Here is a 27,285-nt window from a genome sequence, read left to right as displayed (position 1 = left end):
CTGCCAAATTGACACCTGCTCTAAGTCTTGAAATATTATCTAGTGGTAAACAGTTTTTTGACAAGAGGGGATCTTCTAGGCTTGAAGATAAACCAAGGCAAATGGCATGGGTTATAGTAATATCCATAACATTTTTAGTTTCCTGTTAGAATTTGCAAGTATACCCTTTCCTCCATACCACTGACCCTTTCAAAGTCCCTTGCAATTCCGCATGACAGAACTTCCTCCCTCCCTCCCTCCCCCTTCCTTCCTTCCCTATTTTTCTCTCTCCTTCTTTCTTCCTTTTTTCTTTCTTTCTTTCCTTTCTTTCTCTTTCTTTCTTTCCTTTTCTTCCTTCCTTCCTTCCTTTCTTTCTTTTTTTCTTTCCTTCCTTCCTTCTTTCCTTTCTTTTCTTTCTTTCTTTCTTTCTCTCCCCCACCCCTCTCTCTCTGCCCCTCCCACCCCTTTCTTTCCTCCTGGCTCCTGCCTGTTTTGTTTAGGAATACTGAAGAGCTATAGAGTGGGTCTTGGCCTCCTGCCGCCTTGGGCCCAGCCAATCACCCCTCAGTCATCTGTTCCCCTAAGTAGTTCGGGGGACTGTGTAAAGAACTGCTCTTCATGTCCTTCCACCCCCTTTCCTGGCCACCTATTGCCAAGGCTTTAAGAAAAGAGAGGAGACAGAGAAGTGAGATTCTCTTCAAGGTCAACAGCCAGTGATCCATGCCCACCTCAGTGTCTGCGTGTTCACAGGATGAGATTTTCCACTGTAGCATTAATGACTATGGCCTGGACGGGAGGGCCACTCTCCTGGGGTGAAGTCATGGGGACCACTGACAAGTGGGAAATGCCAGCCTGTGCCATGGCGCCCCAAGCTCTGTCAGCTCCTCCTGGGTGGCAGCTTTCCTCTAGGCCCTTGCCCTAGAGATTCTGATTCAGTTGGTCTGGGGTGGTACTCAGAATCCATCACTTTAAACAAGCTCCCCAGATAATTCTGATACAGTCAGTTAATTCATTCACTCACTGGATCTGTGTGCATTCAACAAATATTTCTTAAGAGTCTACCCAAACATTATACAGTTGAACACAAAAACACAGATATGTTCCCAGCCTTTGTGAAGCTTCCATCACAGAGAGGATAAGACCATAAATGTCACAAATGAAATTATAAATTGTGTTAAGTGATGGTCCATGTTCTAGACTGACCAAATCTGACCTAATCCATGGCTGATTGGAAAAAGAAAAAATGTTCCCTCCAGAGACATTTGTAGTCTCCCTCCCTCCCCCTTTCCTTTCTCTTTCTTTCTTTTTCTTTTCCTTCTCTCTTTATCTACCTGACCCATTTCTACGGGTCTGTTCAAAGGAATACATCAACCACTAGACAATGCTGCTACCCATCTTCCTAGTCAACATGTTTATGAGAGGCAGAATGATGCTGGGACAAAGGAGTGGAAGTTTAAATTCGAGCCTTCCCTATACCTTACCTAGCAAGGTGACCTAGGCAAGTCATAAGCTTTCTGGGTGCCTGTTCCTTAGGTCTTTGCTGGCTTAAACTGGATGGCTTCTGAGGGTTCCTTCCTCCAGTCCTGCAACTGCATGATTTTCGGGTCAAGTGGAGGTCAAGTTCTTTAGATGAATGAAAAAGAGTTGAAAGGAGCCACAACAATCTTCTAGTCCCACTCCCTTCCTTTTGAACAGGAGGGGATAGAGGGCATGGTCAGACAGACCCAAATGCAAATCTCACCAACTGTCTGCTATATATCCTTGGGCAATTTATTTAAATTTTGTGTCTGTTTATACTCAGAGCATAGAGGCATTGGTTATATCAACCACTTAGAATTTCAATGAAATCAGAATTAGAATTCACTTAGAATTAAATGAAATAATACATTCAAAGTGCTCAGAACAGTACCTGGCATAGAGTGGAAACACAATAAAAGCACCTTTCATTACAACTGATTCCTATCTAATTGTCATCTCTTCTACTGCTTTTCTGAAAACAATTGTTTTACGCCTAATCCCTGAATTAATTCTTTTATTTACTATTTTAATTTTCTTTTTTCTTTTTTTTTTAAATTTATTTATTTTATTTTTGGCTGCATTGGGTCTTTGTTGCTGCGTTCGGGCTTCCTCTAGTTGTGGCGAGCGGGGGCTGCTCTTCCTTGTGGTGCGCAGGCTTCTCATTGTGGTGGCTCCTCTTGTTGTGGAGCACGGGCTCTAGGCGCACGGGCTTCAGTAGTTGTGGCTCGCGGCTTCTAGAGTGCCGGCTCAGTAGTTGTGGTGTATGGGCTTAGTTGCTCTGCGGCATGTGGGATCTTCCTGGACCAGGGCTTGAACCCGTGTTCCCTGCATTGGCAGGCGGATTCTTAACCACTGTGCCACCAGGGAAGCCCTAATTTTCTATTTTTATTTTTGATTCTCATTTTTAAAAATATTGCTTTGGCTGCCTTTTCCCATATCTCTGTATTTAACATGCATGTGTAACACGTAGGTGTAGGAGCATGTCTATACACATGTTAATGGGGACACAGGGATCTAAGTATAAATGTCAATACAGCAGCATTTTCTCCATTCTACCAACATTTTGAGAAAATTAAGGGGAGCATTTTCTCCACATATCCACCTTACCATTCTCAAGAGCAAAAACAAAACTCAGAAATTTTTTCCACAGAAATAAACATTGCCCACAGAGGCTACATCAAGCAGACTGGGCATGTCCTTCCCACAGCAGATAAAAGACTAAATTGGTGGGTTTGGACTGTGACAACAGGTGCAGTTCCTGTGGCTGGAACTGGGCTGAGATGAGAAAGCTTGTGCCAAGTGGCCAGACGGGGCAGCTGGAAGTTAAGCAAGGGAAGGAGGTGCCTGGAGGGGATATGGGCCCAGGAACCGTAAGGGAAGAATGACAAGTAGGTGGCATAACAAACTCATTGCTGGCTTTCAACTTGTGAAATTAAGAACTAGCAGTGATATCTAGTAAAATACACACTTCTGAGTCCTCACTTATTTTTAAACATGTTAGTGTAAGAGCAGCATTTGCCAAACACATTTTATTTCTATGTACGTTTGTTCAGTTAACTGATTTTTCCTTCATAGGGGAAATAGCAGGGGGGTTTTTTTGTTTGTTTGTGTTTACCTCTCTTCGCCTAAGACATCACATTGCATGATCATTTCAGTCTCCAGCATAGAAATACTGAGGTCCCCAAACAAATTCCTCAGGGCCAGCCCTGCACTTTCAGTATTCACCGCCTGGCTCCCTTGACATTGCTTAGGGGAGAGTAGTTAGGTAATTATCTCTCTGGTGCCAGGAAACAAACCACTAAGCAGTTCTATGCACACAGCTATTCTGCAAAGCACCTGACTCTTGACCTCAATGCTGTCTCTCCATGAAATGCACTTGGCAGAAAATCACAGTGGCTGAAGAGAAAGCTCAGCCCTGGGTGCATTTCAAGGGCTAGCAAAGCTGAGTCCCCAAGGGCTGGATACCACCAGTGTCAACAATCTCTAAAGCAGGAGCCTAAAGCTATCAAGAGCTATTCCCACATGGTAGTGACTTTGTCTTCAGTACAGACCAAGAATTTTTTTTAATATATTATTATTTTCTAAATTTTTATTGGAGTATAGTTGATTTAAAGTGTTGTGTTTAAGTGAGAGAGTGACATGGACATATATAAACTACCAAACGTAAAATAGATAGCTAGTGGGAAGCAGCCGCATAGCACAGGGAGATCAGCTTGGTGCTTTGTGACCACCTAGAGGGGTGGGATAGGGAGGGTGGGAGTGAGGGAGATGCAAGAGGGAAAAAATATGGGAACATATGTGTATGTATAACTGATTCACTTTGTTATAAAGCAGAAACTAACACACCATTGTAAAGCAATTATACTCCAATAAAGATGTTTAAAAAAATAATAATAAATAAATAAAAATTTTTTAAAAAATAAAATAAAGTGTGTTAGTTTCTGCTGTACAGCAAAATGAATCAGTTATACATATATATATCTCCACTTTTTTATTTTTTAATTTTTTAGAGGTGATTTAGTGTTCTTTACACTATATTTTTTACATCTTTTTTTTTACATCTTTATTAGAGTATAATTGCTTTACAATGGTATATTAGTTTCTGCTTTATAACAAAGTGAATCAGTTATACATATACATATGTTCCCATATCTCTTCCCTCTTGTGTCTCCCTCCCTCCCACCCTCCCTATCCCACCCCTCCAGGCAGTCACAAAGCACCGAGCTGATCTCCCGGTGCTATGCGGCTGCTTCCCACTAGCTATCTACCTTACATTTGGTAGTGTATATATGTCCATGCCTCTCTTTTTACATCTTTATTGGAGTATAACTGCTTTACAATGTTGTGTTAGTTTCTGCTGTACAACAAAGTGATTCAGGTGTATGTATACGTATAGCCCCATATTCCCTCCCTCTTGAGCCTCCCTCCCACCCCCCTAGGGCGTCACAAAGCATAGAGCTTATCTCCCTGTACTATGCAGCAGCTTCCCACTAGCCATCCATTTTATATTTGGTAGTGTATATATGACAGACCAAGCATTTTTGAGAAGGGCTTTCAAAATCTTCACACATCAGAGGTTTTCCTTTGCTCAAAGTTTTACATTAGTCAGGAGTATCCTCTGCTTCCTAGGAATGCAGCAAGGCAAATATATCATAAAACAACACGGCAGTGACCATCAGGCTTCAGCAGCTGCACTCCACACACAGGGAGAAAGCCTCACAAGCCTGGATCTGCAAAGTTGGTCATGGTCTAAGGAAACCCCTTTATTTGGAGGAGAAGAGAAGCAAGGACGTGGGACATCACCATCTCTAAGTGAGAAGGGAAAATGACTGTTAGGCTTAGCTCACCCTGCATTCTGGTAATTCATTTATAGCCTAGTGAACCCACACCAAGATACTACTAGAATAAAATCCAGACTTGCCATTTGTTCAGCAAGCTGGGAAAACAGCTGAGAACTTAACCAGAGAGGCAGTGAAGTGAGTGATAAAAGCACAGGCTCTGGTGCAAGCCAGTCTGGGTTGAAATCCTGCTCTGCCACTTGCCATCTATGTGACCTAAGATAGGTTACTTCCTATCCAGCTTATGTATTAGTAAAATGGAAACAGCACTAGCGGTTACCTCATTGTACTGTTTCTTGTCCATGTCTCTATAATAATTAGTAATCACAGCATTATGTATAGAGGGAAAAAAAGCTTTCTAAAACCTCTTTCTCCTTAAAGCTCCTTAATATAAATTTAATTATATTAGAGTGATTCCACTAGTTTAGATGGCCCCCTCTAAGGTCACTTAAATTAAAGAAAACTACTGCAGGTGTTATAACTTATTACACCTATAACTATTTTAGCACATAAGGCAATGGAGCCCTAGGGGTGATTATCATATTGCTTTTTGACTACTGGGGATTTTTTTTCAAGGAAGCAATAGGGAAATATATGTAAATTTTAAAAGAAAAGGAGATGAAGGGGGAAAAAGCTTAGAATTGCCACATCCATGTCAATATATTTAAAGAAACTGAGCTATATTTCTACTGATCTTTATTATGTCCAATAATCCATTTTGAAAAGGGTAATGAAAAACATTTTAGTTTAACTGAGTCACACTTACTTTATAGTATCTTAGACATGAGAATTTGACACAGAATTATGTCTTCCTTTATTTTCCATTTTGTTTTTTCCTTCAACAAAAGCAGTATATAATTGTTAAAAAAAAATCTTTTTTCCAATATTTTAAAAACATATAACCTGGATAGTGAAAGGCCTCTATCAGTCCCCTATCCAACATATACACACACGCAGTCACTGTAAGGTGCTGGTGTATACTCTTCCAGAATTTTTTCCTGTACATATATAACGTATATATTAGTAATCAGCATGTTTTTAAATAGCAGGGATTCCACCACTTACCAAAATAAGCCCTGATATTAGTGACGAAGTGCCTGTCAGGGCCACGTAGAACTTCGGTGTTAATGTGTTCAAAAACATGCTCACTGAAAAACAAGAGAGAGGGAGAAGAACAGAGAATGCATGAGTATGTCATCAGTAAAACCAGCTCTCATTTTCCTTTCTGGTGAAATCATTTGTTTCTGATGACAAGAATTACTAGAATCATAGCCAAGGTTCAGCAGTACTCAGGCTCGGAATACTAGATTCAAGTTATATATCCTAAAAGAAAACAACTACATACAAGAAGAAAGAGCAGCTTTTTGTTTCTTCCTCCCAAAGCTATTGTTGTGAATGATTTTCATGGATTTACAGCCACTGAGGAGTCAAATCAAAGCTGGTTATTAAACTGTTAGAGAGGAACGGAAGGTACCCTAATATGTTTTATGGGACCCTCACATCAGTCTTTGATGAGCCAACAAGCATATTTCAACCTTAGAACAAATGAAAAATAACTATATTAAACAGTTATTAAAGATTCTAACACTATGTTTACCCCTGAAAAAGAGAGGACGAGTTAGCATGTAAGTTAGCATATATCAGTAAAATTTTTTCAGCTAACTTACAAGGTTGTCAGACTGCTCATCAAAATAATCGTATTCAATGCAGAAAAGATGAAAAATAAGCCACTAAAAATGAATGTGTATTGTCAGACACCTTCCTGACCTGCTCCTGACACTGTGCATATCAACTACACAGCTGATCTGGTTGCCCATTAAGTAAGGTCACTTATACATTTTATAAGTATATTTTAAGTCATTATTTATATCTAGAAATTGCACAAAACTTTGACTACTACCAAAACAACAACTGACCTAAAGGGTTTTTTGCATGCGTATTCACATTTCTTTACTGAATATGTTTGTGGAAGGAGATCATATCCAGTCCTGTTTTAAAATGAAGAACATTAGAAGTAGGACTTTTGGGCTTCCCTGGTGGCGCAGTGGTTGAGAGTCCGCCTGCCGATGCAGGGGACACGGGTTCGTGCCCTCATCCGGGAAGGTCCCATATGCCGCAGAGTGGCTGGGCCCGTGAGCCATGGCCGCTGAGCCTGAGCGTCCGGAGCCTGTGCTCCGCAACAGGAGAGGCCACAACAGTGAGAGGCCCGCGTAGCACAAAAAAAAAAAAAAAAAGAAGTACGACTTTTATGTCATTAAGGGAAAAGGCTTTTGTATTTGTCAAAGCGAAGTCACCAGCATGAACAGAGATCAGCCCAGAAAGCAAAGTCACCAACATGAACAAAGATCCTATGCTCACTCATTCAACAAATGCTTCTCTCTGTTTATGAATGAGACTGTGGACAAAGAATGGAAGCATGATTCAGACACAGCTCCCACCCTCTAGAAGGTCAAAGTCTAGCTGGGAAACAGACATGTAAACAAGCAATCACCAGACAGTTTTGATAAGTGCATAGAAGGGTCCTGTGCACAGAATTTTATGAAAACACATAAAAGGTATGCATCTCAGGCTGGGAGTCAGGAAGATGTCTGGGAGAGTAAGCAGGAGTTAACCAGACCAAAGTGGGCAGGAGGAGGAAAGGAGAGCAATGTGAGTGAAGGACGGGGCCTGCTTTGAGGCCCTGAGGAAACAGCACACAGCCTTTCCAGCTGGTTGCACGGGTTGAAGAGGGAAGGAGCTTGGGCTGTGGACCCTTCGCAAAGGCACAAATGTGGAAGGATGCACTAACTCCATCCTTCCTGGTTACTGGGCATGCTCTCAGTAAACCTTCTCCTCCCCAACACCCACTTTAAATGGACTGGTTTGCCGTGGCTCATGGTCTGTCATTTGCAATCACGAATCTGGACTAACACAAAGTGCTCAGTCAATAGTCACAACTTGACTAAGTGGACTCTTTCAGGGAGGTAGCGAAAAGCACAGAAGAAGCAGTCAGCCTAGGGCTGTGAGGCAAGAGGAGGTACAGTTGAGCTGAGGTGGTTATGCTTGGCCATTAAAAAAACAAAGCTTGTAATTGACAGTCTGATTCTGAGGTGCCTAAAATTCTCAAAATTCCCCTCCTCATGCTATGAATGATCCCACATTTTCCATTATTTTTAAAAAGTCACCAAAATAGAGTATTCACTTTGTTATTCTGTATTTATGAACATTCATATCTGTACCATATACTTTTCAGTAAGTTTCTGGGGACAAACTGAACATAGAATTCAACAAAATCCATTTCTAAAAGAAAGAGGAAAAGACTTGCCTGAATTTGAAGTGCTTTGGTAGCCCTGCTAACTCCCCAGCAACAAAAGCATAAAGCAATAGAGGAAAAAAGATTTTCTACTGAAAATTGCTGATCGACTGGGGACAAAAAATTATAGAATGAATCGACAAGTGAAAAAAAAGAAACTATGTGAGTTTTTTAAAGAGATAAAAATAAACATTCTATACCTTTAGTTTTACTTAAGATTATATAGCTACCATAGGTAATACAAAAATTAAAACATGCTTCTCTACTATATCCAGTTATAGAAAGCTACCAAAGTTGGGAAAGAGAATGGTGGGCATTAAAAGAAATAGAGACACAAATAGAGAATGAGAAAAGTAGAAATAGAAAACAATTTAGAGAGTGGGAGGTGTTCATTTAATAACCTATTAATTTTACAGTCCTACTGGGCATTCTGGCTAACATCATTTAGACATGGCATTTAGCAATTCTGAGCACAAAAATCAACAATCAGTACTTGCCACTTGAATCCATCTATCTGTGTTTAAAGTTTATAATAAAGCAATTTTACAAATTAGAGAACTTAATGCTCACTTCAGCTCTGTGAGGTCAATATTATTATTCATCTTATTTCACAGGTGGAGGCTGGGCAAAGAGCTGAACACCGGTCATCCAGCCTCCAGAGCTCAGGCTCATGGCATCAAGGGTGCAACATGAGAACGCTGCTGAAAAGCATTAAGGAACAAAATAGCAAAAGGAAAACAGTAGTCTTTCATTAGAAAAGGAGAGGAAGCTCTAAATAAGTGATACTGAAAGATGGATGTTTTTAACACTGTACTTATTTTTATCACTGACTGTTAAAGACAAGTCCACTGGGGCTTCCCTGGTGGCGCAGTGGTTGAGAGTCCGCCTGCCGATGCAGGGGACGCGGGTTCGTGCCCCGGTCCGGGAGGATCCCACGTGCCGCAGAGCGGCTGGACCCGTGAGCCATGGCCGCTGGGCCTGCGCGTCCAGAGCCTGTGCTCCGCAGCAGGAGGGGCAAAAAAGATAAGTCCACTGGGATCTTATCATCAGTGTGTGTAGCCCCAGGGTGGAAGGGCAAGAAGCCACCCCGAAGGGGAGCATCTAGTTAAAGATTCCCCCATTAAATTAGGAGGGCTGCACACTGCAAACTGGACTGCCTGGCCTAGTTTCATCAGGGTCACTAGCAATTATTTTTGAAAATATATGAGGGCCTTATGAAGTACCTAAAAATTAGATCAGAAAACTGTGGGGTGTGTGGTTTGAAACATAAAGTGGATATTCCTGATATCTATAGACATATCGATACTATCTACACAGGTGCTGGGGCTAAGGAAAAACAAATTCAAAAACAAACAGTAAAGACTAATCTAGCTTTGGTAAAAATAAATTATACAATGTCCTATATCAACCTGGAAACAAAAATTAATAAGTCAGAAGGCTTTTCATCCGATCCAGATGGGCACTCTAACAGGTCACTGCTTAAAGAATACTGCATCAGTTATTCAAGGGCAGCCTCAGGGACTGTGTCATCAGGCGTTCTGAAGATGCTGAACTTTAACTTGGTACAGTCTTCGCATTTAATTAATGAGTAAACAGGAAGAAATTAAGTACAGGTCTGAGAAGAAACTAGGTATGAGGGGTGGGTTAATGGATTGAAAACTCAGTGACCCCTCTGGATCACAGAAGAGAGGATGGAAGAATATAGTACAACAGGTCAACTGTGGAAAGTGAAGAATCACTCCTGTGAGCAGGGAACTAGAATACCGGAGGGCTTAATGACGAGGCACTCGGAATGGCCCTGTGAGGCCCTGTCTGTGAGGAGCCAGCCCTGTTTCTGGCCCTCGTGACAGTAAGAGCCTCCTCCCGTATCCTTCAGAGCACAAACAATTCCCAAATTAGACTCCTGGAAAAGATGTTCTGTAAAACAGAGTGAGCACATAACGCTTAAGAAGTGTTTGACTCCTTAAGATATATTCCGCCTTATTCAAGCCCTTGAAAGAAGAGGTTGGGCTTCCCTGGTGGCACAGTGGTTAAGAATCCACCTGCCAGTGCAGGAGACACGGGTTTGAGTCCGGGTCCGGGAAGATCCCACATGCCACGGAACAACTAAGCCTGTGTGCCACAACTACTGAGCCTGTGCTCTAGAGCCCATGAGTCACAACTACTGAGCCCATGCACCACAACTACTGAAACCCATGCACCTAGATCTGGTGCTCCGCAACAGGAGAAGCCACCGCAATGAGAAGCCCGCGCACCACAACAAAGAGTAACCCCCACTCGCTGCAACTAGAAAAAGCCCGCACGCAGCCACAAAGACCCAACACAACCAAATATAAATAAATAAATACAATAAAAAATAGAAAAAAAAAATTTTTTTTAAAAAAAGAAAGAGGTTAAGGCAGCATCAAAGACTTGGAGGTACTGACTAGATAGAACTGAATATGAAGTGTGATAAAGTCTACAGCACCCAAAAATATGGGTCTGCTTTGTCCTGTATTCCATTTAACACCTTGCTAAAACAGGGCATGTGAAGTAGAAAAAATTAGAAAGTTATAACAATTAGCAATCACTGAAAAGATTAGGACTAAAGTCCCTAGGAAGAAAGGTTAAAGAAACTACGTCTATTTAAGCTGGATGAAAAAAAAAAATAATAATAATAAAGAGATTTTGTGTAAAAGCATTATGCCTGGGAAAGAGAGCAGGGTTAGGAGACTTCGTCTCTAAATGTGAAACCAACTGCAGCATCGAGGCCCTGGGAAAGTCCCACACCTTCCCAGAGTGGTTCTGAGGCTCACATGAAACAGGAATTCCCTCAACCCTCACAGTGAGATGCAATTTATTTGCCCAAGGAGTTGACAACTTCTACCAGAGAAGTAGATAATAAGCATCCCAGGGAAAGGAAATGTTTATCCTGTTTAATTTTACTTTTTCTTCATTTCATTTAGCTGATGATCGTTTAGGTCAATGGTCCCAACCTGAGTCTCCAGCCTAAGTGAACTTGGAAGTAGACTCTCCCTCAGTTGAGCCTGAAGATAAGATCACAGCCTGACAGACACCTTGATTACAACCTAGTGAGACCCAGCTAAACTGTGCCTGTACTCCTGACCCACAGAAGCTGTGAGATAATAAATGTGTGCTGTTTTAAGCTGCTATATCCATGATCATTTGTTACGCACCAAATGAAACTGATAGAGTCATGTATAATTCATGAAAGTGAAAATCCATGTGGACATCCAATAACTCCAGCTAACTGCAGTGAGCCCAGAAAGGGTGTTAAGATAAGCCAACTCTATCTGCTCCAAGAGCGTCTTTCTAAACTGTTCATAAATAAAATGCAACTTCAAACTCTGCTGCCATGATAGCATGTTATTCCACATCCTGATCTGTGATTGCCTTTGCAAATCACTAATATTAAAGTAGAAGCTCAGAGGAAACTTTTTTTAAATACGGAAACTAAGTATCTTCATTTTACCCCAGTAAATGGTCTTTTAAAAAAAAATAGGCACATTTTAAATATACAACATTTGCACGTTTCCAAAAAAAGTCAGTTTTACATCTGCAAAACTGCATCAGTTCAACGGAAGATTAAAAGCACACCAGGAGCACATTTTCTCATTTGTTGCTCCTGTTTCCCTTCTCCTTGCCCTTTACCCCTGGTCTCCTTGAGCTCTGATAAGGTCTCAAGCTTTATGCATCACAATTCCCTGGATAAATCCTGTGGCATTTATCCTTGAGAGGAAAAAGACATGGAAGTATATTTTTAGACCGGTTCTTATGGCAAGAAACCTTCATAAATCATTCCGTCTACTCTTCCCTCTACCCTTGATGTTGCCTTGGCAACTTTACAGGTATACTGTTTCTGCTTTACTGGGCATCTGGCTCTACTGAGGAGTGGAGCTGAGCACATTCTTTCTTTTCTCAGCTGTGATCTGGGAAACTATAACGAAGCAGTATTCAATCTTCATGGTTCCCTGTCCTTTGCTGGAGGGAGGCCATCTGTCAAGCCATGAAGGACTGTCCAAAGCCCAGTCACATACAAACCTCGGTAACCCAAAAGGACAAGTGAAGCAAGATCTCAGATTACCTGTTCCCTTTTATTTACAAGCAAGCTGATGTTGGGGAACTCTCGTCAAGAATAGGAGAGAGGCTTGTATAAGTCTTACATTTTTAGCTTTTTAAAACATGCTTTAATTTAGGGTTGAAGTTATGAATCTTTTTGTTTCTCATCAACTGTTTAACATTAGGAAGAAAAAAGACATATTTGCCTCTAATGGGAGAAAATCTTCCCTATACTTATTTTGCAAAGAGACAGAAGCCTTGTGGAGACATGGTCCTCCAGAGTCTGGCCTCCTCTAGCCTACAAGCATTCACTGTACCTCCATCATCCAGCATCCAGCACCCAGCATAGAGCCTGGTCCACAGGGGTACTCAATGTTTGATGAACACTGCATGCCTGCATAAGGGTAGAGGACTAGGTGATGAAGTTGTAATAACATTATCCCAGGACTTCTGATTAAAAAAACAAAAAAAACTTCCTGCATCTGGAAACATTGAGTCTTTGATGGCTCTAACCTTGTCTTCTGATCGTGTGTGTGTGTGTGTGTGTGTGTGTGTGTGTGTGTGTTTCTATCCCCAGAGTACCTACACAGTGTGAGATGCTTATTAGGTAGATTGAATGACCACTACTCACCAATAAATCAAGAAGGTCCAGACATACTTATACTACCCTCACACAGCAAGACCTAGGCTATGTAGAACCCTCAGAACTGAATTATTTGAGATAGCTAAGGACCTATTCTATTAAAAACCAGACGTTTTCTTTCTAAAACAATTTAACAAGGAAATCTTTACAAAATGCATTACATACTTGACTGCATCTTTAAACAAAATATTCAGAAAATATTTCAATCTTTATTTGATGGCCCTAAGTCAACAAAATTAACATAAACTACAGTACCGTGCTAGCATTCAGCAATGTTTTTAGAAACCGTTCAAGTACTCTATGTTTTTTTCCCTCCAAAATGAAGTTATCCCGGACTGTTTTCAGTCTTTCTCATACCATTGTTGTCACCTGGCATACTATTATTTGTTGTTGTTGTGTGCCTGTTTCAAACCACTTTCTCTCCTTTTTAATATGCTACTTAAAATATCTACTGTTCCTTCAAAGGCAAAAAATAACTTTGGTCATTCAATAAATATTGATGTTTAACGTATGTCCAACACTGTAAAATGCTGGGGATACAAAGATATGTAATACATAGTTCTTGTCCTCAAGGAGCTCTGGACTTTGTGGAAGACGCAGACCTGGAATCGAACTAACAGGCAATTATTCTGAGCATTACTCTGGAAATAGAAAGTTCGTACTTCTAACTCAGCCTTGGGCTAGGGTGGGGGACAGAAAGTTCATCAAGGAATGTTCCTTTGAGAAGACTGCTAAGCAGAGCCAAAGGATGTTCATTGGATCTTTGTAAAATAAGACCTGTGATCTCACATTGGTAACGCTTTGATGCTCATCTGTATGTGTTATATAAACTGGCCTTTTATTCTTAGAGCTCAGTGGTTTGAGGAGTTAAGATGACTGGATGGCTGAGTTCCAGAAAGGTCCAGTATCACTGTAGTGAGCTATAATACACACTTCGGTAGGGTGGCTGTAATCAGTGCTGTATAAGAGCACTCTCGGTGGTTCCTGTGTTCACACTGGAGGGCTCCAAAAGGCTCCTGACAGAATCTGCCATGCAAAATGTGCTTGGACTTTTCTATCATCTTGAAAAGAATATGGTCATCAGCTTCTCATTTACCCCTCGTTTACTGTAAGTTATTTTTTTAAAAAGAAGCCTTAATGGTTTGATTTAGGAAAATTACATGTGACAAAGTTCATTACTTAAAGGGTTAGAATAGATGTAACTACCTAAAAGCGTTCAAAATACTTGTGGCAATCAGGTGTCTGAACAGATCATTGTTAAATCTAAGATGCATGGAAATAACTAAGAAAGGTAAGAAGAATATAAACAAGAGTAATGAATCTAAATGAATCTAAAACATCTTTCTGGAAATGTCCTACAGTTATTAACATTAGCTAGTTCATTCATTTATCCAAAATGTACGTGGCTTATAAAAGGTACAAGACACTGAACTACACACTGGGATTGTGAAATTAAAAAAGGACAAGACTGAGACTTGGTTTTATTCTGTTAGGATTGTTGTATTTTAGGTTCTGTTCTTAGTGCTAGGGCATCACTCTTCTTTAGGGAGTGGGGTTTTCCAAGGTGTAGCCATTCTGTGGTCCTACTGAAGGCTAAGGTGTGCAGTGAGGCCTGATTTTAACAAATGGGACATTGAGATTGGTTCAAGGTGGTGGAGTAGAAGGACATGCTCTCATTCCCTCTTGCGAGAACATCCGGAATCACGACTAACTGCTGAACAATCACTGACAGGAAGACACTGGAACTCATCAGAAAAGATAGCTCACATCCAAAGACAAAGGAGAAGACACAATGAGATGGAAGGAGGGGCGCAATCACAATAAAATCAAATCCAATAATTGCTGGGTGGGTGACTCACAAACTGGAGAACACTTATACCACAGATGTCCATGCACTGGAGTGAAGGTTCTAAGCCCCACATCAGGCTTTTGAACCTGAGGGTCCAACAATGGGAGGAAGAATTCCTAGAGAATTACACTTTGAAGCCTAGTGACATTTGATTGCAGGACTTCGACAGGACTGGGGGAAACAGAGACTCCACACTTGGAAGGCACACACAAAGTAGTGTGCGCATCAGGACCCAGGGGAAGGAGCAGTGACCCCAGGGGAGACTGAACCAGACCTACCTGCTATGTTGGAGGGTCTCCTGCAGAGGCGGGGGGCGGGCTGTGGCTCACTGTGGGGACAAGGACACTGGCAGAAGTTCTGGGAAGCACTCCTTGGCGTGAGCCTTACCAGAGTCCGACATTAGCACCACCAAAGAGCCTGGGTAGGCTCCACTGTTGGGTTGCCTCAGGCCAAACAACCAACAGGGAGGCAACCCAGCCCCACCCATCAGCAGACAAGCAGATTAAAGTTTGACTGAGCTCTGCACACCATAGCAACACCCAGCTCCACCTATCACCAGTCCCTCCCATCAAGAAACTTGTACAAGGCTCTTATATAGCCTAATCCACCAGAGGGCAGACAGCAGAAGCAAGAAGAACTACACTCCTGCAGCCTGTGGAAAAAACAACATATTCACAGAAAGACAGACAAGATGAAAATGCAGAGGGCTATGTACCAAATGAAGGAAAATGATAAAACCTCAGAAAAACAACTAAGTGAAGTGGAGATAGACAACCTTCCAGAAAAGAATTCAGAGTAATGATAGTGAAGATGATCCAGGACCTCGGAAAAAGAATGGAGGCAAAGATCGAGAAGAAGCAAGAAATGTTTAATAAACACCTATGAGAATTAAATAACAAACAAACAAACATGAACAAAACAATAATTGAAATGAAAAATACACTAGAAGGAATCAATAGCAGAATAACTGAGGCAGAAGAACGGATAAGTGAACTGGAAGACAGAACGCTGGAATTCACTGCTGCGGAACAGAATAAAGAATGAAAAGAAATGAAGACAGCCTAAGAGACCTCTGGGTCAACATTAAACGCAACAACATTTGCATTATAGGGGTCTCAGAAGGAGAAGAGAGAGAGAAAGGACCCAAGAAAATATTTGAAGAGATTATAGTCAAAAACTTCCCTAACAAGGGAAGGGAAATAGCCACCGAAGTCCAGGAAGTGCAGAGAGTCCCATACTGGATAAACCCAAGGAGAAACATGCCGAGACACATAGTAATCAAATTGGCAAAAATTAAAGACAAAGAAATTATTGAAAGCCCCAAGGGAAAAACGACAAATAACATACAAGGGAACTCCCATAAGGTTAACAGCTGATTTCTCAGCAGAAACTCTACAAGACAGAAGGGAGTGTCATGACATATTTAAAGTGATAAAAGGGAAGAACCTACAATCAAGATTACTCTACCCAGCAAGGATCTCATTCAGATTCGGCGGAGAAATCAAAAGCTTTACAGACAAGCAAAAGCTAAGACAATTCAGCACCACCAAACCAGCTTTACAACAAATGCTAAAGGAACTTCTCTAAGCGGGAAACACAAGAGAAAAAAAGGACCTACAAAAACAAACCCAGAAAAATTAAGAAAATGGTAATAGGAACATACATATCGATAGTTACCTTAAACGTGAATGGATTAAATGCTCCGCCCAAAAGACACAGGCTCACTGAATGAATACAAAAACAAGAAGCATATATATGCTGTCTACAAGAGACCCACTTCAGACCTAGGGACACAGACAGACTGAAAGTGAGGGGATAGAAAAAGATATTCCATGCAAATGGTAATCAAAACAAAGCTGGAGTAGCAATACTCATATCAGAAAATATAGACTTTAAAAGAAAGAATGCTACAAGAGACAAGGAAGGACACTACATAATGATCAAGGGATCAATCCAAGAAGAAGATATAACAATTATAAATATATATGCACCCAACATAGGAGCAGCTCAATACATAAGGCAACTGCTAACAGCTATAAAAGAGGAAATTGACAGTAACACAATAATAGTGGGTGACTTTAACACCTCTCGTACACCAAAGGACAGATCGTCCAAACAAAATTAATAAGGAAACACAAGCCTTAAAAGACACAATAGACCAGACAGATTTAATTGATATTTAAAGGACATTCCATCCAAAAACAACAGAACACACTTCCTTCTCAGGTGCACACGGAACATTCTCCAGGATAGATCACATCTTGGGTCACAAATCCAGCCTCAGTAAATTTAAGAAAATTGAAATCATATCAAGCATCTTTTCTGACCACAACGCTAGGAGATTAGTAATCCATTACAGGGAAAAACTTAAAAAAAAAAAATGGAAGCTAAACAATACGTTACTAAATAACCAACAGATCACTGAAGAAATCAAAGAGGAAATCAAAAAATACCTAGAGACAAATGACAACGAAAACACGACGATCGAAAACCTGCTGGATGCAGCAAAAGCAGTTCTAAGAGGGAAATTTATAGCAATACAAACCTACCTCAAGAAACAAGAAAAAATCTCAAATAAACAATCTAACCTTACACCTAAAGGAACTAGAGAAAGAAGAACAAACAAAACCCAATGTTAGCAGAAGGAAAGAAATCATAAAGATCAGAGCAGAAACAAATGAAATAGAAACAAAGAAAACAATAGCAAAGATCAATAAAACTAAAAGCTGGTTCTTTGAGAAGATAAACAAAACTGGTAAACCATTAGCCAAACTCATCAAGAAAAAGAGGGAGAGGACTCAAATCAATAAAATTAGAAATGAAAAAGGAGAAGACACCACAGACACCGCAGAAATACAAAGCATCCTAAGAGACTACTACAAGCAACTCTATGCCAATAAAATGGACAACCTGGAAGAAATGGACAAATTCTTAGAAAGGTATAAACTTCCAAGACTGAACCAGGAAGAAACAGAAAATATGAACAGACCAATCACAAGCAGTGAAACTGAAACTGTGATTAAAAATCTTCCAACAAAAAAAAGTCCAGGACCGCATGCCTTCACAGGCGAATTCGATCAAACATTTAGAGAAGAGCTAACATACATCCTTCTCAAACTCTTCCAAAAAACTGCAGAGGAAGGAACACTCCCAAACGCATTCTATGAGGTCACCATCACCCTGATACCAAAACCAGACAAAGAAAATTACAGATCAATATCACTGATGAACATAGATGCAAAAATCTTCAGCAAAATACTAGCAAACAGGATCCAAAAACACATTAAAATGATCATACACCATGATCAAGTGGGATTTATCCCAGGGATGCAAACATTCTTCAATATACGCAAATCAATCAATGTGATACACCATATTAACAAATTGAAGAATAAAAACCATATGATCATCTCAGTAGATGCAGAAAAAGCTTTTGACAAAATTCAACACCTATTTATGATAAAAACTCTCCAGAAAGTGGGCACAGAGGGAACCTACCTCAACATATTAAAGGCCATATATGACAAACCCACAGCAAACATCATTCTCAATGGTGAAAAACTGAAAGCATTTCCTCTAAGATCAGGAACCAGACAGGGATGTCCACTCTCACCACTCTTATTCAACATAGCTTTGGAAGTCCTAGCCATGGCAAACAGAGAAGAAAAAGAAATAAAAGGAATCCAAATTGGAAAATAAGAAGTAAAACTGTCGCTGTTTGTAGATGACATGATACTATACATAGCAAATCCTAAAGATGCCACAAGAAAACTGCTAGAGCTAATCAATGAATTTGGTAAAGCAGCAGGATACAAAATTAATGCACAGAAATCTCTTGCATTCCTATACACTAATGATGAAAAATCTGAAAGAGAAATTAAGGAAACACTCCCATTTACCACTGCAACAAAAAGAATAAAATACCTAGGAATAAATCTACCTAGGGAGACAAAAGGCCTGTATGCAGAAAACTGTAAGACACTGATGAAAGAAATTAAAGATGATACAAACCCATGGAGAGGTATACCATGTTCTTGGATTGTAAGAATCAATATTGTGAAAATGACTACACTACCCAAAGCAATCTACAGATTCAATGCAATCCCTATCAAATTATCAATGGCATTTTTTACAGAACTAGAACAAAAAATTTTACAATTTGTACGGAGGCACAAAAGTCCCCAAAAAGCCAAAGCAGTCTTGAGGGAAAAAACTGAGCTGGCAGAATCAGGCTCCCGGACTTCAGACTATATTACAAAGCTACAGTAATCAAGGCAATATGGTACTGGCCCAAAAACAGAAATATAGATCAATGGAACAGGATAGAAAGCCCAGAGATAAACCCATGCACCTATGGTCAACTAATCTATGACAAAGAAGGCAAGGATATACAATGGAGAAAAGACAGTCTCTTCAATAAGTGGTGCTGGGAAAACTGGACAGCTACATGTAAAAGAATGAAATTAGAACACTCCCCAACACCATACACAGAAATAAACTCAAAATGGATTCGAGACCTCAATGTAAGACCAGACACTATAAAACTCTTAGAGGAAAGCATAGGAAAAACACTCTTTGACATAAATCACAGCAAGATCTTTTTTGATCCATCTCCTAGAGTAATGGAAATAAAAGCAAAAATAAACAAATGGGACCTAATGAAAGTTAAAAGCTTTTGCAAAGCAGAGGAAACTACAAACAAGACGAAAAGACAATCCTCAGAATGGGAGAAAATATTTGCAAATGAATCAACGGACAAAGGATTAATCTCCAAAATATATAAACAGCTCATGAGCTCAATATTAAAAAAGCAAACAACCCAATGTAAAAATGGGCAGAAGACATAAATAGACATTTCTCCAAAGAAGACATACAGATGGCCAAGAAGAACATGAAAAGCTGCTCAACATCACTAATTATTAGAGAAATGCAAATTAAAACTACAATGAGGTATCACTTCACACCAGTTAGAATGGGCATCATCAGAAAATCTACAAACAACCAATTCTGGAGAGGTTGTGGAGAAAAGGGAACCCTCTTGCACTGTGTGTGGGAATGTAAATTGATACAGCCACTATGGAGAACAGTATGGAGGTTCCTTAAAAAACTAAAAATAGAATTACCATATGACCCAGCAATCCCACTACTGGGCATATACCCAGAGAAAAGCATAATTCCAAAAGACACATGCAACCCAATGTTCATTGCAGCACTCTTTACAATAGCCAGGTCATGGAAGCAACCTAAATGCCCAACAGACGAATGGATAAAGAAGGTGTGGTACATATATGCAATGGAATATTACTCAGCCATAAAAAAGGAACGAAACTGGGACATTTGTAGAGATGTGGATGAATCTAGAGACTGTCATACAGAGTGAAGTAAGTCAGAGAAAAACAAATATCGTATATTAACACATATATGTGGAACATAGAAAAATGGTACAAATGAACTTGTCTGCAGGGCAGAAATTGAGACACAGATGTAGAGAACAAACATATGGACACCAAGGGGGGCAAGTGGTGGTGGGGGGGCTGGATGGTGGTGGTGGGATGAGTTGGGAGATTGGGATTGACATATATATACTAATATGTATAAAATGGATAACTAATAAGAACCTGCTGTATAAAAAATTAAATAAAATTTGAAAATTAAAAAACAAAAATAATGAGACTGACCTTGAGACAGGAAAATAGGATGCCCACACAAATAACACAGGACACAATATGAAACATATCAGAAGAGAGGTACAGATAAAATCTAAAGGAATAAAATATTGCTTCCAGCTATAAGGATCAGAGAAGCTTAATGAATGAGATGTCCTTCCTTCTGGGCTTTGAAAGAAGGATAAGCTTTGAGCATGAGGTTTGAGAGGAGAAAAGAGAGTGTATGGACTCCAGACAGATATTACAACACACACAAAGGAACTGGGTTGCAGTACAAGGCAGATGAGAAGCAGTGGGAGAGAATGTTGGCTCAAATGCCAAGCCGAGAAAATCAGACTTTACATCACAGACAGTGAGAACATACTCACCATTCATGAACAGAGATGTGAGCAAGACAGATGTTTCTGGGAGTAATTTAACAGTATGTAAAATGTATAGCTTTAGGAGTTACTCTAGAGGGGAGCTCCTGTAATACCACTACGGTGGGCAGTTGTGCGTATCAGATGCTGCAGACATAAATTCAACGTGATTTGGCTCTCAACAATGTGACATACAGAGTAAGATTTTAGAGAATGTTGGCAAAGTGGGGCCAACGTCAAATGGCAAGTGATTAAAGACAGTTAGTGAGTGGTAAGGGAATTATAGCAGCAAGCACGGGCTACCTCTACAGGAAGTCTGGCAGGAAAAAAAAGAAGAGAGTTTATCATTAAGTGATGTAAGTTAAAAGAAAATATAAATAGCACCTTATGAGTTAGTAAGTGAACTAGGAATAAAACTCAAACCTTTATTCTACTGCAATAAGATTAGCTCGCCCAAGAAATCCAATACTGGTTCATTCTTATACCAAACTTTTAAAGATATATGGTTAATCATTAGAAATGTATCTACTTTTTCTCAGATTTTTCTTTTTATATGTCTTAAAGAATAATTAAAACAGAGTGAAGCACTTTAATTGAAATGATTCTGAACCTAACAATTACACTTATGTACATTCCTGTTTTATCACTTGGGATTAAACAACAAAACAAAAATAAATTATCTTCTATTTATTCTGATTTTTGCACTTTCTAATAATTTCCTTGCTCTGTTTTGAAACCCTCTGCTAACTTATAGCTGAAGAGTTTGCTCAAACGAAGACCATAGTTTGGGCCAGAGAAGCAACTATAGGCCACAGGGTAGTAAAATTCAAATCTGACTTTTAAGTTACGTGTTTCTTTCTATTATATTCCATTATATTAGTTCAATGATTAATCTACTTCTCTTTTGAGTGAAAAGCTGCCCCACGACAGAAGGTCTGCTGGAACCTATGTTAGGCTATTTCCTTTTGGGTGAGGATGCATAACCACAGAGTTAAAAAGCCACAGGGGAAACCACTAGACAGACCAATGTTTAGTATTCAGCTGCTCCAACTGCCTAATCCAAAATAAGCCCTTGGGTTCATTATTTTCAATTCCAGTAACTAGATTTGGCTTTGCATTTGCATCAAATGACCGGTTATTATTCCAGAGGGCACTTAAAATTATCTCCCCAGGTTCAGGGCTGGCAGCAAATTATAAGTAGTAAATCACAAATGAACCCAGCTTTAAGTCATGTCTACAGGTGGCAGTCAATGGAAACTGGAACACTGGTATTTCCAAATACTGTTAAGCCAGTTTTTTAAAAACAAATCTATTAAAAGAGGCATCTAAATTCCAGATGCCCTATGTTGTCCCTAATACAAATGCTCCCAATGCCTGTGGATGGCCTTTTATTCCCTTCCAAATCTATTCTTACTGTCTCAAATAGTTTTCAGACATGGTCAGCCCTCACTGTGTATGACCCATTCATCCATAATGTAAAAAGGCAGAAAGAAAGAAATCTGCATGTTTTAATTAGCAATTATTTAATGCCTAGTTCCTTAGGACCCAGTAGTTTACCTACAGGTGGATCGGTAGTGGTTAAAACCCAGGGTTAATGAGGCCACAGTCCTGGGTCTGAATGAGTCTGTGAACCTCATACCAAGAAATACTGTGCCACAAACTCAGAGCCCCCTCGGCCAGCTGTATTATAAATGGGTACTACCAGTTGGAGGCCAACCATCACATTACTATAAAATAGTCACATTTTAAAAGGAAAAAAATGGATTAATTTTCAAGGTTATTTTTCTAAAACATTTTTAAAAACAAAATTTTTAAAAAAAATCTCCCTCCATACCCTGCCAAAGAGAGAAAAGAAAAGAAAAACCAGCGCTCACAGCACTGCTAATGATAACCTGCACAGGCTAAGTTTTTCTTAGGAATAATTGCTAAGATAAAATCATGCAAACTGACATGCACAAAGAAATATTTAATATAACTACTCAGTAAGCAAGTACGTAAGTGATTTGCAAAAGTGCCATTTTCAGTATAAATCAGATCATTATCAGCAAGATATCTAACATCATCATTATGGGGACAAAAAAAGTGCCGTATCATGCCATACTTTTATTTTAAATGCTTATTTCACTTAAACAAAGTATAGGGAGAAGGGCTGACTAATATTTACTCAGAAGATGTACTGAAAGCTATTATGTGTCAGGCACTGTTTTAGGTGTTTAACATATATCTTTAACCATTTGATCCCCCCTCCCCACAGCCCTGCAAAGTACATTATTACCCCCATTCTCACCCAAGGACATGCAGCTATGAGCTGAAGGTTGATTTGAACATGACTCTACCAGACCCCAAAGCCTGTGCTCTTTCCCCTTGGGGGCATACCTTTCTTTGAGGTAAATGATACCATATTTGGGGAGATAAAACAGAAATGCCCAAGTTTAAAATCTGCTGTTTGAGGTTTCCAATGTTATTGCCTCTTTTGAAATGACAATGTGGCACTTGCTCCAGACCCTGTGGCTGGGCTCAGGGAGCCCTCTGGGACCTGAGAGCAAAGCACTGCCCTAAACCACAGCCTCAGGCAGGGCCACGTAGGCCGTGAGATGACTTCCTCCTGAGTTGAGGGTGAGAGGGAAGGTGGCTGATTACTGAGCCATTCATTACCACACAAACCTCATGTTAAATGACACTGACCCTTTCTCAAGACTATCATTAGCAATGAAGAATGATGTCTGCACATTCTGATGCATTCTATTCTATATTCTATTTTATTATGTATCTTGTCCATTTAAATTACTACGGGTCAAGATAAAAATCCAGAACCAGATTTTTCACAAAGAGGCAGTACCATCTAATGCTCAGGGCATAAACATGGACATTAGTAGATCTGGCTCCTTTCTCTGATTCTTTGTTAGGCACCATTCATTCTTCTTCATTTAAAATTGCAGTGTGCTGTCACTGTTTGCAGATGACACGATGCTATACATAGGAAATCCTAAAGATGCCACCAGAAAACTATTAGAGCTAATCAATGAATTTGGTAAAGCTGCAGAATACAAAATTAATGCACAGAAATCTCTTGCATTCCTATACACTAACAATGAAAGGGCAGAAAGAGAAATCAAGGAAACAATCCCATTCACCATTGCAGCAAAAAGAATAAAATACCTAGGAATAAACCTAAGGAGGCAAAAGACATGTACACAGAAAACTATAACACTAGTGAAAGAAATCAAAAATGACACAAACAGATGGAGAGATATACCATGTTCTTGGATTGGAAGAATCAATATTGTAAAAATGACTACACTACCCAAAGCAATCTACAGATTCAATGCAATCCTTATCAAATTACCAATGGCATTTTTTACAGAACTAGAACAAAAAATTTTACAATTTGTATGGAAACACAAAAGACTCCAAAAAGCCAAAGCAATCTTCAGAAAGAAAAATAGAGCTGCAGGAATCAGGCTCCCTGACTTCAGACTATACTACAAAGCTACAGTAATCAAGATAGTATGGTACTGGCACAAAAATAGAAATATAGATCAATGGAACAGGATAGAAAGCCCAGAGATAAACCCACACACCTATGGTCACCTAATCTATGACAAAGGTGTCAAAAATACACAATAGAGAAAAGGCAGCCTCTTCAATAAGTGGTGCTGGGAAAACTGGACAGCTACATGTAAAAGAATGAAATTAGAACACTCCCTAATACCATACACAAAAATAAACTCAAAATGAATTAAAGACCTAAATATAAGGCCAGACATTATAAAAGTCTTAGACTAAAACATAGGCAGAAAACTCTTTTACATAAATCACAGCAACATCTTTTTTGACACACCTCCTAGAGTAATGAAAGTTAAAACAAAAATAAACAAATGGGACCCAATGAAACTTAAAAGCTCTTGCACAGCAAAAGAAACCATAAACAAGAAGAAAAGACAACCCTAAGGATGAGAGAAAATATTTGTAAATGAAGCAATGGACAAAGGATTAATCTCCAAAATATACAAGCAGCTCATACAGCTCAACATCAAAAACACAAACAACCCAATCAAAAAATGGGTAGAAGACCTAAATAGACATTTCTCCAAAGAAGACATACAGATGGCCAACAAACACATGAAAAGGTGCTCAACATCACTAATTATTAGAAAAATCAAAACCACCATGCGGGGCTTCCCTGGTGGCGCAGTGGTTAAGAATCTGCCTGCCAACGCAGGGAACAGGGGTTCGAGTGCTGATCTGGGAAGATCCCACATGCCGCGGAGCAACTAAGCCCGTGCGCCACAACTACTGAGCCTGCACGCCTAGAGTCCATGCTCCACAACAAGAGAAGCCACTGCACTGAGAAGCCCATGTACTGCACAAACAGTAGCCCCCGCTCGCCACAACTAGAGAAAGTCCGCATGCAGCAACAAAGACTGAACACAGACAAAAAAGAAAATAAAAAACTGCAATGAGGTATCACCTCACACCAGTCAGAATGGCCATCATCAAAAAATCTACAAACAGTAAATGCTGGAGAAGGCGAAAAGAAAAGGGAACCCTCATACACTGTTGGTGGGAATGTAAATTGATACAGCCACTATGGAAAACAGTATGGAGGTTCCTTAAAAAACTGAAAATAGAACTACCATATGACGCAGCAATCCCACTACTGGGCAAATACCCTGAGAAAACCATAATTCAAAAAAACACATGCACCAAAGGGCAGACAGCAGAAGCAAGAAGAACTACAATCCTGCAGCCTGTGGAACAAAAACCACATTCACAGAAAGACAAACAAGATGAAAAGGCAGAGGGCTATGTACCAGATGAAGGAACAAGATAAAACCCCAGAAAAACAACTAAATGAAGTGGAGATAGGCAACCTTCCAGAAAAAGAATTCAGAATAATGACAGTGAAGATGATACAGGACCTCAGAAAAAGAATGAAGGCAAAGATCGAGAAGATGCAAGAAATGTTTAACAAAGAACTAGTAGAGTTAAAGAACAAACTATCAGAAGTGAACAATACAATAAGTGAATTTGAAAAATTCACTAGAAGGAATCAATAACAGAATAACTGAGGCAGAAGAACGGATAAGTGACCTGGAAGATAGAGTGGTGGAATTCACTGCCACAGAACAAAGAAAAAAAGATGAAAAGAAATGAAGACAGCCTAAGCGACATCTGGGACAACATTAAATGCAACAATATTCACATTATGGGGGTCCCAAAAGGAGAAGAGAGAGAGAAAGGACCCGAGAAAATATTTGAAGAGATTATAGTCGAAAACTTCCCTAACATGGGAAAGGAAATAGCCATCGAAGTCCAGGAAGCACAGAGAGTCCCAGGCAGGATAAACCCAAGGAGAAACATGCCAAAACACATGGTAATCAAATTGGCAAAAATTAAAGACAAAGAAAAATTACTGAAAGCAACAAGGGAAAAATGACAAAAAACATACAAGGGAACTCCGTTAAGCTTAATAGCTGACTTCTCAGCAGAAACTCTACGAGCCAGAAGGGAGTGGCATAATATATTTAAAGTGATGAAAGGGAAGAACCTACAATCAAGATTACTCTACCCAGCAAGGATCTCATTCAGGTTCGGCGGAGAAATCAAAAGCTTTACAGACAAGCAAAAGCTAAGAGAGTTCAGCACCACCAAACCAGCTTTACAACAAATGCTAAAGGAACTTCTCTAAATGGGAAACACAAGAGAAAAAAAGGACCTACAAAAACAAACCCAGAAAAATTAAGAAAATGGTAATAGGAACATACATATCGATAGTTACCTTAAACGTGAATGGATTAAATGCTCCAACCAAAAGACACAAGCTCACTGAATGAATACAAAAATAAGACCCATATATATGCTGTCTACAAGAGACCCACTTCAGACCTAGGGACACAGACAGACTGAAAGTGAGGGGATAGAAAAAGATATTCCATGCAAATGGAACTCAAAAGAAAGCAGGAGTAGCAATACTCATATCAGATAAAATAGACTTTAAAAGAAAGAATATTACAAAAGACAAGGAAGAACACTACATGATGATCAAGGGATCAATCCAAGAAGTTGTTACAGCAATTATAAACATATATGCACCCAACATAGGAGTACCTCAATACATAAGGAAACTGCTAACAGCTATAAAAGAGGAAATCGACAGTAACACAATAATAGTGGGGGACTTTAACACCTCACTGACACCAATGGACAGATCATCCAAACAGAAAATTAATAAGGAAACACAAGCTTTAAATGACACAATAGACCAGACAGATTTAATTGATATTTACAGACATTCCATCCAAAAACAGCAGATTACACTTTCTTCTCAAGTGCACATGGAACATTCTCCAGGATAGATCACATTTTGGGTCACAAATCAAGCCTCAGTAAATTTAAGAAAATTGAAATCATATCAAGCATCTTTTCTGACCACAATGTTATGAGATTAGAAATCAATTACAGGGAAAAAAACGTAAAAAACAAAAACACATGGAGGCTAAACAATACGTGACTAAATAACCAAGAGATCACTGAAGAAATCAAAGAGGAAATCAAAAAATACCTACTGATAAATGACAA

The 27,285-nt window shown here is 39.6% G+C and overlaps 1 protein-coding gene across 8 annotated transcripts in view; it reads right to left on the bottom strand.

Annotated features, from left to right (window-relative positions):
• ST7 (suppression of tumorigenicity 7) overlaps window positions 1–27,285 on the bottom strand; it is a 254,173-nt gene that overhangs the window by 114,434 nt on the left and 112,454 nt on the right. For all 8 annotated transcript variants that reach the window (XM_067746807.1, XM_067746809.1, XM_067746806.1 and 5 more), the window contains exon 2: window positions 5,901–5,983. In XM_067746807.1, the coding sequence (XP_067602908.1) occupies window positions 5,901–5,983 (83 nt within the window). The remainder of the gene's footprint in view (window positions 1–5,900; window positions 5,984–27,285) is intronic.

Source organism: Pseudorca crassidens, chromosome 8 (assembly GCF_039906515.1).
Source record: "Pseudorca crassidens isolate mPseCra1 chromosome 8, mPseCra1.hap1, whole genome shotgun sequence".
Taxonomy (NCBI): domain Eukaryota; kingdom Metazoa; phylum Chordata; class Mammalia; order Artiodactyla; family Delphinidae; genus Pseudorca; species Pseudorca crassidens.
This window is presented reverse-complemented; position numbering and strand designations above follow the sequence as displayed.